Below are 18,484 nucleotides of genomic sequence, written 5' to 3' on the forward strand. Positions count from 1 at the left end.
AATTATTTTACAAGCATGTTGCTACACGGAAAAAATTTTCAAAGCTCCTATCCTTAAAATGTTGTATAGCATCATCATACTAACCCATTAATGCGCAAAACAATATTTTTGGACACACAATTTCAAGTACGCAGTTTTGACTGAAAAACAAAAGAAAAATTCTCCAAAATCTGATATAGGGGGTTTTTGAGGGTGCTCTTTCAGAACCTGGCGTTTATTTTTTAAAATGAAATCAAAATCTTCATTATTTTTGCGTTTTGAATTGGAAAGTCAAAAATTTTGAACGTTTTTTTCCCTCAAATCGATTTCCGTTACTGTTGCTGCACTCAAATAACCATATTAAGGCCAGCAAAAGTGTTTTCAATGTCTGACCTTTCCGGAACATTGGTTATAACCAGTATTATAAAAGTATGTATAAATACTTTTTTCTCATTCAGTTTTTCCAAGATGGCGGTTTTTGCAAAACAGCATGCGTGATTTTTTTTCTCGAAAGACTCAACTTAACAAAGAAATGTAACAGAACAAAAAGTGTTGAGAATCATCTAAAGAATACGCCTGATTTTTTTCAAAAATATTCTAGCTAGTTTTGTATTTTTCAATTTCGATTAATTTTGTAAAATTTTTAAAGTTCTGAAAAGATTCACACGCATTCTTCGGATGATTCTAAACAATTTTTGTTATATCATTTTTTTGTAAAGTTGAAACTTTTTGAAAAAAAAATTATTTTCCATCGAATAATAAACTAGGGAAAAAAAGGTTGGGACAAGTACATTGATGGTCCCTCGTTTGCTGATAATTCCACCCATAAAAAAAACTTTAAACAAAATTTTTTTTTAATTGTAAAAAAAATTATTTCATAAAAAAAAATACAGAACAATTCGAAAAAAATTTTACAAATCTTGAAAAAACGTTATATGAAAAAAAAACTAATCTGCATCTATTTTTTAAAGTGTCAAAAGAATCAAATAACAAGTAAAAAATAATAAACCGAAAAATCGCCCTTGAAATCATTTTGGAAACCGATGCCTCATTCTTCTTATTTGATTCGAACAGCTAAATCAATTGAAAAAAATTCCATCTAATTTACGTGCAAAATTAAAATTTATTATATCAATTCGAGGCCAAGTATTTTCTAATGAATTGAAAAAAGTTACCATTTGAATTACGTGCAGCACTAAAATTTATGATATCAATCGGTGGACAAGTATTTTATTAGTAACTCCAAATTTTGACATTATTGAATTGTTCTAAGAAGCTTTCAAATCCAAAAGAATCACATGCAAGCTAGTCATTTCTTACTCTATGGTGGTAGAGACTTATAAGAAAATCGATTCTTCTCAGACTTTCAGGATCCTCTGGTATTTTTCACAAAATTCAACGTCGATTGGATCGATACAAATTATGTTTAAATAAAAGTACTTGTCCGGCCCATCACTATCCATTCAATAAAAAATCAATCATAAAAAACGAAATTGTACGGCAGAATCTGGTCAAAAATTTATTGAAATGCGATTCATTATTAGTTTAATATTCTTAATAATAGTATAGGTTAGTTCTTATTCCGAAATGAATTCGTTCGCTGGAAGAATAAGTGGGAAGTAAAATTTGCCATCATTGAATATAAACTGGAGAGTTATTTTGGAAGCTTGAACTATTATGTATAATTTTTTTCATTTATCGATGCACAATAATATCCCTTGTATATTGCGGAACAATTTGTTTACGTTTTGTATTAAATTAGTGCAATTAAGTAAAAATTACTTGAAGATAATTCTCTCAATTCCCTCTGCATGAATACTTGTGATCCATCAGTTCTAGACAAGCCCTGATTTTTATTTGGATAGACAATTTAAACGGAAAGTCATGGGCCGGACAAGTACTTTTATTTAAACATAATTTGTATCGATCCAATCGACGTTGAATTTTGTGAAAAATACCAGAGGATCCTGAAAGTCTGAGAAGAATCGATTTTCTTATAAGTCTCTACCACCATAGAGTAAGAAATGACTAGCTTGCATGTGATTCTTTTGGATTTGAAAGCTTCTTAGAACAATTCAATAATGTCAAAATTTGGAGTTACTAATAAAATACTTGTCCACCGATTGATATCATAAATTTTAGTGCTGCACGTAATTCAAATGGTAACTTTTTTCAATTCATTAGAAAATACTTGGCCTCGAATTGATATAGTAAATTTTAATGTTGCACGTCAATTAGATGGAATTTTTTTCAATTGATTTAGCTGTTCGAATCAAATAAGAAGAATGAGGCATCGGTTTCCAAAATGATTTCAAGGGCGATTTTTCGGTTTATTATTTTTTACTTGTTATTTGATTCTTTTGACACTTTAAAAAATAGATGCAGATTAGTTTTTTTTTAATATAACGTTTTTTCAAGATTTGTAAAATTTTTTTCGAATTGTTCTGTATTTTTTTTTATGAAATAATTTTTTTTACAATTAAAAAAAAATTTTGTTTAAAGTTTTTTTTATGGGTGGAATTATCAGCAAACGAGGGACCATCAATGTACTTGTCCCAACCTTTTTTTCCCTAGGGGAAGTTTATGGTTTGATATCACGTCTTTTTTCTCAAAAGATCCTTATTTATGTTCAGATGACTATAAGATTTTAGTTTAAATATCTATGAATTGTTTATAATTTTCGGCGTATAACGTTGGTTTTCACGAAAAAAGACCTATTTTTCGTCGAAATTGTACTGAAAATATTTCGATAGAGGTTTATTCTTGGACTTTGGTGATTTTTCTCCTTGTCTTCTAATATGTTTCGTCCATTGGGAACTCAAGAGCATGGAGCAATGCGTGTTGCGGGCCGAGATATGATTTTCGGCTGATAACGTTAGGAAAAAGAAAGGAAAAGAGGAAAGATAGATCAAATTCAAGACACAACAAATCCAACAGAATTGGCCCTTTTTAAATGTTGCTTTTGCATTCTGAATCTAGACATTTTCGTGTCATTCAAAACGTGTCCCCGATGAAATATATTTCCAAAGTTTGCAAGTGGCCGCTGAGATCCAATTATCTACGGTTTGATAGTTGCTGAAAAAAGGCACCCAGAAACATTTATTATGTCAGAACTCAAAGAAGCAAAAAAAACTGAGCGTACTTAATTCAACAGAGCAACGGAATTCAAAAACGTTTAAGGTATCTGCATTGGTTTTGGAGAAAAACAATTTCAGGAGAATTCAGGAATAAATTTAAAAGTTTAAAAACTCAGAATAAAATAGACAACGGAAACTTTAGGAATTTAGAAAAGCTGAAGACGTTTGTGATGAATTTTTGAGATTACATGTTACGGTTGGAGTAAAAAATTTAAATGATTGGCACACATGTTGCGACACAAAAATATGAAAGTTTGGAGGCATTTGCTTCATACCGCAGTAATACAAACTTCAATAGTATTTAAAAAGAAATACTTTAAAACTTGCTAAACCAAGTTCTATTACTCATTCTCATAATCAAAGATAGGGGGTGATACTTAACACACATATTTATGCACAGAAATTTCAGAGTTCGCAGGTATCTGCGCAATAAATTTTGAAGACAGCAATTTAAAATCTATCCATAAATGAGCAACTGAAGACTTCTGTGATGAGTTTTTTACTTCATATATATGTTACAGTTAGTTTTAAAAAGTAAAATGAGTGGCACAGTATATAAATTTTATAATTCGCAAATTTTTGCTGTATTTCAATAATCCAAATCTATAGTATTATAGAGAAAAGTTGGCAAAAGTCATGATGTTACGTTGAAATGACATAGCGAATATTGTATTCAGAAATTCTGTATGTTCCCATGGATGTTAGCTAGCATTATATTTGATCACATCCAAAACTGAGCAACTGTAGACTTAGCGTAATGAATCTTTTCACTAATAATTCCACATTTGTAGTTCGCAAAGTGGGAATACTCAACATACATGTCATTTCATAAGTATTGTTGTCAAAATTTGTTTTTGCCTACTGCATTCCAAAGATTCGACTTTTCATATGATCAGCAAACAAAGCATCCAAAGACTTTTTGGAATAAGTTTCAAAATTTGTTACTCGACAGACCAGGTGGAAAAAGAATAACTACACTTATATCAAGACCAGAAACTGTTTTGAGAATCTGATGTACAAAATGTGAGATTGATGATCATAGCTGGAAACCTCTTGAATCACGTTACCACAATCAGCATGAAGAAATAGTAGAAAATCATAGGACACATATTAGGCAATTAATTAATGATATGTATCGATCCGCTGCAAACCGATGGAGTGAAAACAAGGATCGGAGAGGGCAGAGCCAAACTGAATATGAAGCAAAATATGGAAAACATGAGAAATAAATTAGAAAACATTTATTCAATTAAAGTTTACAACATCATTCTAACAGTTCTGTGTGTTTTTGTTGTATTTATTCATATATATAATCTGACGCCTTCATATATATAACCTAGCCTACTGACGATATATTTACACTGGACAATATTTCTCGCACTCTGATTTAATTGAAAGATTATTTTAGTTAACGCTTATTTCCAGTCGAACAAAATAATGAAATCTTGAAAAGTTTTCGTTGACATATGCATCGCGCATTTTTTATATCCTTTTTCGCACACATATCACAGACTACATTTACGCGGCCGCTTTGATACTGGTTTAGTATATCACAAAATTTAACGAAATAAATAGTAATATGCACTTCGTTAGATGACGAAAATTATTTTTAGTCATCCCGCACGCACTTCATAACATCATAACCCCAAACGTCAAAATGACGTGAAACTTCGGCTGGTGACTTTCGAGCTCTCGGCATGTGACGTCAGTCCGCGACACCGCCGCGAAGTTAGACCGAGGGACATGAGGCCTTTGATGGTATTATATACAGACATGTCAAATTTCTAAATGTGTTAGTTTTGCATAATCTTGAGCCTGTGCAAAGTTTTTTCTCAGCAATTACGCTACTGATCGTGTTGGTTTCGGGCTCATTCGAAAGAGATTTTGAAATTTAGTCTCCAAACTAATTTTCGCTTAACAAAACATCTCTTGAGCTCCGCAATTCTGGAAAATGACATGCCAGTTTTACCCCCACCACCGCGAATCGTTTTATTCAGAGAAAAGATAGTCTCGGCGAGAGCCTCAGGCCAGCAGACGACAGGGCTGTCAATGTACTTGTCCCGAGACTCTACCGAGTCTCTTGATAGGTTCATAATTTTCTTCTTAAAAAGTTTCAACTTAAAAAAAAAAATTATATAACAAAAATTGTTTAGAATCATCCGAAGAATGTGAATCTTTTCAAAGCTTTTAAATATTTTAAAAATTTATCGTAATTGAAAAATACAAAAATAGCTAGAAAATTTTTGAAAAAAATCACTCGTATTCTTTAGAAGATTCTCAATACTTTTTGTTCTGGAACATTTCTTTGTTATGTTAAGACTTTCGAGAAAAAAAATCATACAGATTTTCATCATGCTGTTATGGAAAAGCCGCCATTATGCAAAAACTGAGTAAAAAAAAAGTGTTTATAACCAGTGTTCTGGACTCGTCAGACCTTAAGAACATCTTTGCTGGCGATAATATGGTTATTTGAGAGCAGCAACAGTAAGGGAAATCGCTTTGAAAAAAAAAAAATGTTAGAAAATCTTGACTTTTCAATTAAAAACGAATAAATAATAAAGATTTTGATTTAATTTTACAAAATAAATGCAAGATTCTGAAAGAGCACTCTCAAAAATCCCCTATATCAGATTTTGTTCTTTAGTTAAAACTGCGTACTTGAAATTGTGTGTCCAAAATTGTCGTTTTGCGCATTAATGGGTTCTTATAGTGATGCTATACAACATTATAAGGGTAGGAGTTTTGAAAATTTTTTTCGTGTAGCAACATGCTTGTAAAACAATTTATGGAAATTTCAAGATTTTCCAAATGTATTGAGGCCCACAGTATAATCGTGACCACAAACGCAGAAAAATTCCATCTATTATGAACAGAAAACTTCAACCCCCATGGTCGAGAGTTGAGCATTGTTCTACAAATCTGACAAAATTACAGCATTACTTTTTATGTATTTCGAACCAATTTAGGGGGCGAAAAGGGTAAAATAAATTTGATCCCAAATAACTACCACCCTAGTGGGTATTAAAATACCTAAAACAACTTGCATGCATAATAAAACGATTTTTATTTTCAAAAAAATACTTAAATGAAAATAGATTAATAATAAGATCGATAAGAAACCATTTAATACAACTCCCTCGAGATTCGATTTTTATGGTTAATATCGATTGATGGTAGTTAAGTCATTTATATATGAAAATAAAAATTTTAATATAGTAATTGTCGAAGTTGAATGATTGTACAAAGAATGAAGGTGATAATAAAACAAAAAAATTTTACACACAAACAACTAAAATATATTATAATCATAATGGAGTTTAATATATTAACAAATATTAAATCCGACATATATTAAACGCAGAAATTAACGTCTAGTTTGATTTTTATTTGAATGAGCAATTTGAATGAAAAGTGATGGGCCGGACAAGTACTTTTAGCACATATTTAAACATAATTTGTACCGATACGAAATCGACGTCGAATATTGTGAATACCAGGGGATCCTGAAAGTCTGAGAAGAATCGATTTTCTTCTAAGTAAGTCTCTGCCACCATAGAGTAACAAATGACTTTTACCTTCGATGCGATTTTTTTTTGGATTTGAACGTTTCTCAGAACAATTTCATATTGTGAAAAATTATGTATTATATACTAATAAAATACTTATCCTCCGATTGATGCCATAAATTGTAGTGCTGCACATAACTCAGATGGTAACTTTTTTGATTCACTTGAACTTTCTCAAGTTCCGGGTGCTTCCCGTAAGAATGAATTTCTCACGTCCTATTTGAATTTTTTTTTTCCTTTACAATATAATTACAGATTTGTATTTTTTTTAATATAATATTTTTTCATGATTTGTGAAAGCTTTTCTTAATTGTTTTGTTGAAATTATTTACAGTTGGTTTCGTAATTTTTTTTACATACCATTATGTTTTGAATTTTTTTCACTCGTCATCCGATGTACTCGTCACTTTTGCATTTATTTGACCACGTTTTGTTCCTTTGAACCAAACGTTTTTCACGCATTACCATGATTTAACAGATTCATTTTTTTATTCATTGCGTTTGAAATGGTTTTTTTTTATAACCTTTAGTAATGAATTGCTCATTTGAAGCAATATGCCTATACCCTAGGAAAAAAAAGGTTGGGACAAGTACATTGATGTTTCCGTGTTTCTTGATCATATCACGAAAAATGTGATGAAAATTTCATAAAAAAAATAATGAAGCCAACTGTAAATAATTTCAACAGAACAATTGGAAAAAATTTCACAAATTTTGAAATAAAAAAAAACATTACATTAAAAAAAAATACAAATGTGTAATTATTTTGTAAAGTGAAAAAAATTCAAATAAAACATGAGAAATAAAAAACCGAAATATCACGCTTGAAAACATTTTGAGAAACGGTGCCCCATTTTTCTTATCTTATTCTAATAATAAAATCAATTCAAAAAAAATTCATCCAAGTTACTTCCAGCAATAAAATTAATGATATCAATTCGAGGCCAAGTATTTTTTAATAAATTGAAAAAGTTACCACTTGAGTTACGTGCGGCACTAAAATTTATGATATCAATTGGAGGACAAGTGATTTATAAGTAACTCCAAATTTCCAGATTATGGAATTGTTTAAAGAAGCTTTTAAATCCAAAAAAATCACATGAATGCTAATCATTTCTTACTCTATGGTGGGAGAGACTTATACGAAAATCGATTCTTTTCAGACTTTCAGGAACTTCTGGTATTATTCACAATATTCGACGTCGTTTGGATCGATACAAATTATGTTTAAATATGAGTTATAAGTACTTGTCCGGCCCATCACTATTCATTCAAATAAAAATCAGGGCTTTTCGAGAACTGAGGGAGCACTTACATTCATGCAGAGGATATTTAGAAAGTTATCTTCAAATAATTTTCACTTAATTGCACCAATTTAATGAGAATGGAAACGAGTTGTTCTGTAATATACAAGGGATATTATTATGCATCGATAAATGGAAAAAATTTGACACAATAAACATGTTCAAGCTTTCAAAATAACTCTTCAGTTTATATTCGATGACGGCAATTTTTACTTCTCATTTCTTCCAGCGAACCAATTCCATTCGGTATAAGTATTAACCTATACTATTATTAAGAACACTGAACTAAAAATGAAACGCATTTCAATAAATTTTTAACCGGGTTCTACCGTACAATTTCGTTTTTTTGTGATTGATTTTTATGAATGAATAGTATTGGCCGGACAAGTACTTTTAACTCATATTTAAACATAATTTGTATCGATCCAATCGACGCCGAATATTGTGAATAATACCAGAAGTTCCTGAAAGTTTGAAAAGAATCGATTTTCGTATAAGTCTCTCCCACCATAGAGTAAGACATGATTAGCATTCATGTGATTTTTTTGGATTTAAAAGCTTCTTTAAACAATTCCATAATCTGGAAATTTGGAGTTACTTATAAATCACTTGTCCTCCGATTGATATCATAAATTTTAGTGCCGTACGTAACTCAAGTGGTTTTTTTTTTCAATTTATTAGAAAATACTTGGCCTCGAATTGATATCATAAATTCTAATGCTGCAAGTAATTTAGATCGAATTTTTGATTCGATTCATTTCCTTGTTAGAATAAGATAAGAAGAATGGAGCATTGTTTTTCAAAATGTTTTCAAGTGCGATATTTCGGTTTTTTATTTCTCATATTTTATTTGAATTTTTTTCACTTTACAAAATAATTATAGATTCGTATTTTTTTTTAATGTGATGGTTTTTCAGGGATTGTGAAATTTTTTTCGAATTGTTCTGTTGAAATTATTTACAGTTGGTTTCATAATTTTTTTTATGAAATTTTCATCACATTTTTCGTGATATGATCAAGAAACACGGAACCATCAATGTACTTGTCCCAACCTTTTTTTTCCCTATTTATTTTCCCACCAACACCAGATCTTCACGCAACACATTAAAAAAATTATAAAACCAAGTGTAAATAATTTCAACAGAACAATTCTAAAAAAGTTCCACACCGATGCCCCATTCTTTTTATTTTATTCTAAAAGCTAAATGAATTGACAAAAAATTCCATCTAAGTTACGTGTAGCATTAAAATTTATGATATCAATTCAAGGCCAAGTATTTAATGGTAATTCGGAATATTCATTCTTATGGGGGAACCATCAAGAATTTGAGATAGTTCTAATGAATCAAAAAAGTTACCATTTGAGTTTCGTGCAGCACTCAAATTTATGATATCATTCGAAGGACAAGTGTTTAATTAGTAATTCCGAGTTTAAATATTATGAAATTGTTCTATGGGACGTTTGAATTCAAAAAAATCATATCAACGGTATCGTAATTTGTTACTCTATGGTGGCAGAGATTTAGAAGAAAATTGATTCCCCTCAGACTTTCAGAATCCCCTGGTATTATTGACGATATTCGACGTCAATTTTGGATCGGTAAAAATTATGTTTAAATATGTGTTAAAAGTACTTGTCTTTTTTTTTGGGATTCTAAAAAAATCAAACATAAAACTATCAAGTTGTAAGTTATCTAATGAATTATCGTTGTGTGCCGTGCTGCCGAAATGGTCGTTTCGTCAGACAAAGCTATATAATTTTCGATTACATACTTTTGCAGAACACTAAAAATGAATCATTCTTTCATTTAAACTTTTGCCATATCTATTTTAGTTTTGAAGATATCAGTGAAAAATGAAAAAACTATCGATTTTCAGGAATTAACTTTACCCCTCAAATATGCGAATAGGCAGTAAATTTTTTGTTAGGGTGTATACTTTGATGTGGAATACAAAATGCAATTTTTTCGACCCAGGTTATGGTCGTACAATAAGGTGACCCTCCTTGTCAGACCGAAAAAAATGAAGAGAGTAAAATACCTTTAACCTCTAGAGGACCGGAAAGCCGCTATATCGTCTCATCCTGTGATATGACCTTTGTATGTAGTTGATACGTGATACCAGACACTAATTTGAGCACTTTTCAAAGGCGATTTCAACTCTCAAATGCCGGGCCTCTAAAGGTTAAAATATTAAGTTCTATTTAAAGCACTTTTTTGTGAAAAGTATGGACAAATTTTTAAAGTAATGATATTATAAAAATGATTTTCTATTTTTGCATTGTCAATAAAAAAATATGAAAAAATGATTAACTATGAAAAAATATGAGATCTATTTTAACATATACAGTGAATGAATTACGTTTCCTGTAGGAATTCAGAATTTTGGAAATAAAAAAAAATGAGATCATTTTCTAACGTAGCCAAGTAAAGTGAATGAATTAAGGTTCCTGTGGAATTTATTCGAGTACACTTTTAGCCCTAATCACTCACTTCTACAGGAAAATTTTCCAGCAAGCGTCGCAGAGCAACAAAGTTTCTAGAATGATTCTGCAATTATTAAGAAATTATCATTAGCTTTTATGCTAGCTCAGGTTATAAACTTAAAACATTTTACACAATATGATACAAGAACCTTTTATAAAGAAAAGCGCAAATACGTGTACAAGTGCATGCGTTGTATCTATGCGATGTACTGCACAAATTCATTGTCAATATTACACACAAACTTGGCGTGCATGGTTTTCAATCGGAAGCTCGGGAAGAGAAAGTTATTCAAATTTACTATGAAAACAATAATTAATTAGTATTGTATGAACGATTGTGAAAAAAACCGATCCCCCAATAAAATAAGAGAGGCCCTGTTATATAATGATTTGATAAACAATATAGATGGGTGAAATTTATGGATAAAATTGAACAATCAAACGAACCGATAAAGAAATGAAACGAATCAATCCCTTTATATGCCTTTATCTTGTACCGCTAGATACGGCCATTCTTTCATGCCCATACGCATTCTAATTTATCTACGCGTCACTTTCACTCGTTTGTCCGTATACTCATTTTTTTTACCAAATGGGCAGATGATTGGGTGAATTACACAAGTACTGAAATGGATGAACAAAGGTGTAAGCTGTGTAAAAATTGATTTGAGAAAAGAAAACGCGTTGAATAGGAAGCATTTGGAGTAATGAATTTATCAGTCGAACTAGTCGAGAATGGATATTTTTCTTTATGTACACAGCGCGGGATCTCACGTCGAACTACTCAATAAAATAGTTGGATGGAAAAGGGATGACAAATTAAAAAACAATTACATTAGTGAATATTCAAGTTTTCTCCAAATATATAGTCGGATGAGGCATTCCTTCGCCGAGCTTCCGATTGAAAACCATGCACGCCAAGTTTATGTGTAATATTGACAATGAATTTGTGCAGTACATCGCATAGATACAACGCATGCACTTGTACACGTATTTGCGCTTTTCTTTATAAAAGGTTCTTGTATCATATTGTGTAAAATGTTTTAAGTTTATAACCTGAGCTAGCATAAAAGCAGATGATAATTTCTTAATAATTGCAGAATCATTCTAGAAACCTTTGTTGCTCTGTAACGCTTGCTGGAAAATTTTTCTGTAGAAGTGAGTGATCCTGTAGAAATGAATTCCACAGGAACCTTAATTCATTCACTTTACTTGGCTACGTTAGAAAATGATCTCATTTTTTTTTTATTTCCAAAATTCTGAATTCCTACAGGAAACGTAATTCATTCACTGTATATGTTACAATAGATCTCATATTTTTTCATAGTTAATCATTTTTTCATATTTTTTTATTGACAATGCAAAAATAGAAAATCATTTTTAAAACTACGGTCGCGACCTTTTAATACTTAGCGTGCCTTTTTTACTTTTTGAAGTTTTAATATTTACTGATTTCACTGCTTTTTGAGAGACGTGACAACTATATAGGAACCATATTTCAATCACTGTATTTGGCAACTTCAGAAAACGATCTCATTTTTTTTTATATTTTCAAGTTTTTTATCGATAATGCAAATATAGAAAGTCATTGGAAACTATGGTCGTGACCTTTCAATACTTGGCGTTCCTTTTTTACTTTTTCAATTATTTTTTTTCTGAATTCACTTATTTTTAAGAATCGGGACAATATTTATTTAGAAAAAAAAAACCATTCCCCGTTTTCAACGAAAATTTTTAAAACGAAATGTTTCAAGTTAAGTGCTTTTTTCTATGTGACAAAAGCAATCAACACTATTGTACAGCCAATTTTTCTGTGTAGACGGACGAAAACTGTGCGGTTATGTTCATGTCAGTTGAAACCTTTTACAAGCAATAATGGCGACGATTTTGATTATCCGTTAGTAGTAAGGCTACGCCGGTTCTGGCTCAAATGGTGGCGAGGGGGGAGCGGTGTGCGGGGAAGCGCCAGGGCCAGAGGGGGGGCAGCGAAGGGGGAAGCCGCGCGCCGTAGGGCCGTGTGTGTGTGTCGCACACATTCTCGCGGCCCTTGAAAAAGAAGGAGAGATAGAGCCGATGGTGAGTGTGAGAGAGATGGAATGAGAAAAATCGTGTTAATTTATGACCAGTGCGTTACGGATTTGTCTTCGCCTCGGATGCAGATAAGGGAGGGCGGGGGGGGGGGGGGCATAACGAAGGGTCTGCAGTTGGAGACAGAGGTGTGAGAGAGATAGAATGACCGTAGACAGCAAAAGCATGAGAGAGACGGAGTGAACGAGAAAAAATATTCTCTACTCTAAGAGTTTTGAACTCTGGGTGTATGTCGAGATGAAAACATTCAGAAGGGTCTGCAGCTCAAGAGCAAAATTATTCTACAATAATTCTATAAGAGGTCTGAAGATTTTTTCGACATTTTTCTATAAGAGGTCTGTCCGCTCAAGATTTTCAAAATTTAGTTATTTTTTGATATCGGATAGTTGCCGAGTGTAGGAGAGAGATGGGTGGTTTCAATAGGCTGAAATAGACTTTACTCATTTAGATTGAATTTATTGTATATTTTACAGAAAAACAAATTCTATAAAAAAGTTTATGCGTTTTATTCATAATGTCTGCTTTCCGATCGATGCTGGCACTGAAACAGATCAAGGTAAAAGTTTGAATAAGAATTTTCAAATCTATGCAAAAATTTTGCTCATCAATGAGGTACTTACCCCTTATTCAATCTAGATCACAGTCACCACCTGGTAGAGACGAGTCCTACAGTCCTGACAACTCGATGCAGATGCAATATTCCAATACTCTGTTCTATGCTTTCGCACCGCTGTGAGCTTCTCGAACATTTCACCTCCAGCCCCGAGAACACAGACATCACACAATTTTTCGCCACGTTCGGTGCGGTAATATACCGAGACAATGCACACTCTCGATTTTTCACTCAAATTCAGTTTTTCTTCTTCAGTGAATGTACACCACACTTTTTCATATACATCATGTGTTGAATCACATTCACTCCCTGTAGTAACCACCGATTCGTTTTGCGACATTGTTTTCTTCAAATAACCGAAGGGAGAGGAGTCTCGAACAGAAATGAAAATGATTTGAAAAACCTCTCGTTCCAAATTCGGTGTTGCATCCCCTCTCTTCAAGTTTTTCCCCAAAAACGCACTTTTCTCAGAGATGACCCCCGAGCAGCAATAGTAAAAAAATTATCTCTACAAGCAACGTTAAAATCTACTCTCACGCTTTCTTGCAGATGAAAAAAAAGATGGCCGCGAGTCGAAACAATTTATGATCTGAGATGCTGTGGTGAACTCGAAAATTCTGAGAAATCCTTTTTCCTTCCATCATATCTCGAGGAAAAAATCTCTCTCTTTCTCTCTCTTCCATATTTAAATCTAGATGAGCAAAAACGACGACTTCCGTCGATGCTCCCGAATAGGGCTCAATCTTCGGTTTGACTATTAACCCCGAAAGAGTAAACACGAGAGGGACTGTGTCGTAAAACTCGACCGCATCATGTCTCTCGTCACCGATGTTGCTACGCGGAGCAATGGCTGCGTATGCAAGCGACTCTTCTTCGGACGTTGGAGCAATATTTGGTGTCACGAAAAAAGATGGCCGCGAGTCGAAACAATTTATGATCAGAGATGCTGGATTGAACTCGAAAACTCTGAGAAATCCTTTTTCTTTCCATCATATCTCTCCCTCCCTTCCATATTTAAATCTAAATGACCAAAAACGACTTCCGTCGATGCTTCCGAAAAGGGCTGAATCTTCGGCTTGACTAGTTAGTACGCATCGAACCCCGAAAGAGTCAACACGACGAGATAACTTGAGAGAGACTCTATCATAAAACTCGACATCAACTCATCATGTCTCTGGTCACCGACGTTGCTACGGAGCAATTGCTGCGTATACAAGCAAAGCTTCTTCGGACGTTGGAGCAATATTTGGTGTGGGAACATCAGTGTGATACACTTATCGAATCGTTGGAGGCGCAAGTTCGATTGAAGCAATCACGACTGGGATGGCACCACGCAGTCACTTCGCAAATCTTACGTCTCGAATGTTTGAAACAGGTAACACGTCAACGCTTCATACATTGGGGCGGCGGAGTATCGAATGATTGTGGATTAATATGGCGAGAAATCGAGAGCGCATTCGAAAATCGCTTGTCAACCGGGGCTGTAATTAATCGTGATCACATCGACCCACGGAAGTTCTTACTGGATGCATTTGAACTTGTTGAAAAACAAGTAAGTGCTCATAATATACGCAAGTATAACAGCATCAAAGTGAACACTTCGTTCAATGGAGAGTTCAGCGTGGGTGATAAGCGGGCGATTAAAAGTATCAACACGGGAAATGTTGAACTTTTTACAACATCGGATCTGAGAGAGTGGTATCAGAAGCGAGTTGTGGAGCCGACTCTGAAATCGCTCGAGGAGTTCCAGGAGAGTGACAGTAGCTGGACCCTAACGTCAATAACCAATCTAACAGTGAACATCAACAAGTACAATGCTTTGCGTGCGGGATGTCACATTCCAATGGCGAAACGCATACTCTTGAAGAAAGTAGTCGTGAATGTGAAATCACGAGATAATGCGTGTTTCGGATGGGCAATGACTGCTGCACTTCATCTAGCAGAAAAAAACAGTGATCGCATATCTTCATATCCGCATTATTCGACGATATTTAATCTCCAAGGTATCAACTTTCCTATGACGTTGGATCAAATTAAGAGATTTGAAAAATTAAACAATCTCTTAATTAATGTGTATAACGAGAAAAAGGATGTGATTCTGCCAGTGCGGGTGAGCAAGGAGAAGAAAGAGCGACATGTCAACTTGCTTTACGTCGAAGACGTGTCAGAATGTGGAATTGGACACTTTGCTTACATCAATAATTTATCTCGGCTCGTCAGCTCACAACTCAATACTAATGAGCACCGGAAATACGTTTGCGATCGGTAAGTAAATTGTTATACGAGTGTACTTCTTTTCCCCTTTATAATTGTGATAAAATATTAAAAAGAATTTGAAATTTTACAGATGCCTCCATTACTTCGCAACCATTGAAAAGCTGCAGTCACATGAGGTGGATTGCGGCGTACTCAACGATTGTGCTGTTCGACTACCGGGTGAAAAAGTCAAATGGCTGGAATTCACGAACGCCAATCGGAAGGATCGTCTCCCGTTCGTGGTATACGCCGATCTCGAATGTATCTTGGAGAAGACCAGCGCTGAAGAGAGAGAGAGAAAAACAAGATCCAACATCATCGCGTCTTCAGCATTGGATATTATGTAAAGTGCTCTTACGATGATTCACTATCGGGATATCACGAGCGCCGAGGTGAGGACTGTGTGGAATGGTTCGTCGAAGAACTAAAACAATTAGCTTTGCGCGTTGAAAAAATTCTCCTAACGAACGTTCCAATGAAACAATTGACTCCGCAAGAGTGGAAAAAATTTCGGGAAGACAAAGAGTGTCATATTTGCGAGAAACCTTTTGTCGAGGGTGATGAGCGTGTTCGCGATCATTGCCATCTGACAGGCCAATTCAGAGGTCCGGCTCATTCAAATTGTAATTTAAACTATCCGAATTCGTTTTTCATGCCAATAATTTTTCATAATTTATCCGGTTATGACGCGCATTTCATTATAAAAGAAGTTGCGACTGCGTTCGCGGGGAAAATCGATTTGCTCCCGATAACAAAAGAAAAGTACATCTCCTTCTCGAAAACGGTTCAAACAGGCAAAGACACGCGGAAAAATATAAAATTACGTTTCATCGACTCTTTCAGATTTCTCAATACGAGTCTCGATAAATTAGCATCATTTTTAACTGCCGACAAACTCGTAACGTTAAAATCACAATTTCAAGATGTAGACCATTTTCATTTATTAACGCGGAAAGGTGTCTTCCCGTACGAGTATATTGATAGCTTTGAAAAGTTGAATGAAACGGAGCTTCCACCGCGGGAAGCATTTCACAGCTCTTTAACTGATTCAACAGTCTCCGAAAAGGAGTATGCACATGCGAAAAATGTATGGGAACGATTTTCAACGCGAACGCTCGGTGAATACAGCGATTTATACTTGAAGACTGACGTATTACTATTAGCCGATATCTTTGAGAATTTCCGCGATACTTGTCTAAAAAGTTATGGTCTTGACCCTGCGTTTTACTACACTCTCCCCGGATATACCTGGGATGCCATGATGAAATATACCAAAGTAAAGTTTGAATTGCTCACAGACATTGATATGGTATTATTCGTGGAGAGAGGTATTCGAGGTGGTCTTAGTCAATGCTCCAAAAGACATGCCCGTGCCAATAACAAGTACATGAACTCGTATGACCCATCTATTCCATCGTCATACTTGATGTATTTTGATGTGAACAATTTGTATGGATGGGCAATGAGTCAACCACTGCCTTATGCAGATTTCGAATGGATTGAAGACATTGCAAACTTCAACATCGAGTCTCATCCACTTGACTCTGAAATTGGTTATATACTGGAGGTTGATTTGGAATATCCAAAACACTTGCACGATGCACATAGTGATTTGCCATTTTGTCCAACGCATCATAAACCTCCGGGCACGAAGCAAGAGAAGCTTCTTGCAACGGTGAATGCGAAAAAACGATATGTCATACACTATCGTGCATTGCAGCAGTGTTTGAAACATGGTTTGAAAATCACAAAAATACACAGAGTCTTGAAGTTTACGCAATCTTCCTGGCTCAAAACATACATTGATTTGAATACACAGTTTCGTACACGTGCGAAAAATGATTTTGAAAAAAATCTGTTCAAATTAATGAATAATGCTGTGTTTGGAAAAACCATGGAGGATGTTCGTAGTCACGTTCAAGTTAAACTTTTAACGAAATGGGCAGGTCGATACGGAGCAGAAGCTATGATTGCTAAACCTAACTTTCACAGTCGAAGTATTTTTGCGGAAAATTTAATCGCTGTAGAGTTGCGAAATCTCCAAGTCATGTTTAACAAACCGATATATGTCCACTTTAGATATTTCAAAAACTTGTTTATATGAATTCCATCACGAGTTCATGATGCCGACGTATCAGAATAAATGTAAAGTCATGTATACAGATACTGATAGTTTAATTTACCATATTGAGTGTGAAGATGCATATGAGGACATGACTATGGCATACCGCTTGTGAACAAAAAGGTCCCGGGTCTCATGAAGGATGAGAACAATGGGGCCATAATGACTGAATTCGTTGGATTGAGATCGAAAATGTATGCGACGCGAGTTGAGGGCAAGAACGATGTTAAAAAAGCTAAAGGAGTCAAGAGTAATGTTGTTGCGAGAACCATAACATTCGACGATTATGTGAAATGCCTCGGTGAGCAGATTGAAATGAAGCGTTGTCAATCTTCAATTCGCTCAACATTACATAATGTCTATACGATCACGGAGACGAAAATCGCTCTAAGTCCACACTATGACAAGCGATACATTATACCTGAAACGGTAGACACGTTGCCATGGGGCCATTACAGTATTCCCGAATTTTCAGAAGCTATGGAGGCATTGTGAATGTGTGCTTACGAGTGTTGGAGATTAAGAGTATATTGAAGGTGAAAAAAAAAATTGTGAGAGTGAGGACATTTATACGAAATAAGAAAATTCTGTAAGAGAGGAATTTTCCTCAACAACTTGTACATTTGTAATTGATGTAAAATAAATTTTTTTGTGAATCTCTGTCATTCTTTTTCCTTCGAATCTGCTGTTCGTGGAGGAAAGGTCGTTAAAATAAACCAGACTTTGAATTTTTCATCTTTATTGTTCACAAATCATCCTTACTTATCCAACTATTGTGTGTATTGTCGAAACCTAGCCATTTCACAAACAACTGACTGCCACGCTTCTTCAACACTTTTTCAATTAGATACGTGTCGGGATTTTTTGTTCGAAGCAGCTCATGCTCGTAGAAACCACCTGCGATGGGCTCCTCTTGATAATCTTTTATATTATA

At 34.2% G+C, this 18,484-nt stretch overlaps 2 protein-coding genes across 2 annotated transcripts in view; both read left to right on the forward strand.

Annotated features, from left to right (window-relative positions):
• Positions 1-18,484, forward strand: part of LOC122408149 (uncharacterized) — a 1,237,064-nt gene that overhangs the window by 275,498 nt on the left and 943,082 nt on the right. The window lies entirely within an intron of this gene.
• LOC122408195 (uncharacterized) lies at positions 14,141-15,822 on the forward strand. The gene is made up of 2 exons (XM_043414844.1): positions 14,141-15,437; positions 15,520-15,822. Exons 1-2 carry the CDS (start codon positions 14,341-14,343, stop codon positions 15,773-15,775), a joined length of 1,353 nt encoding a protein of 450 aa, XP_043270779.1. The 5' UTR covers positions 14,141-14,340; the 3' UTR covers positions 15,776-15,822.

Source organism: Venturia canescens, chromosome 1 (genome assembly GCF_019457755.1).
Source record: "Venturia canescens isolate UGA chromosome 1, ASM1945775v1, whole genome shotgun sequence".
Taxonomy (NCBI): domain Eukaryota; kingdom Metazoa; phylum Arthropoda; class Insecta; order Hymenoptera; family Ichneumonidae; genus Venturia; species Venturia canescens.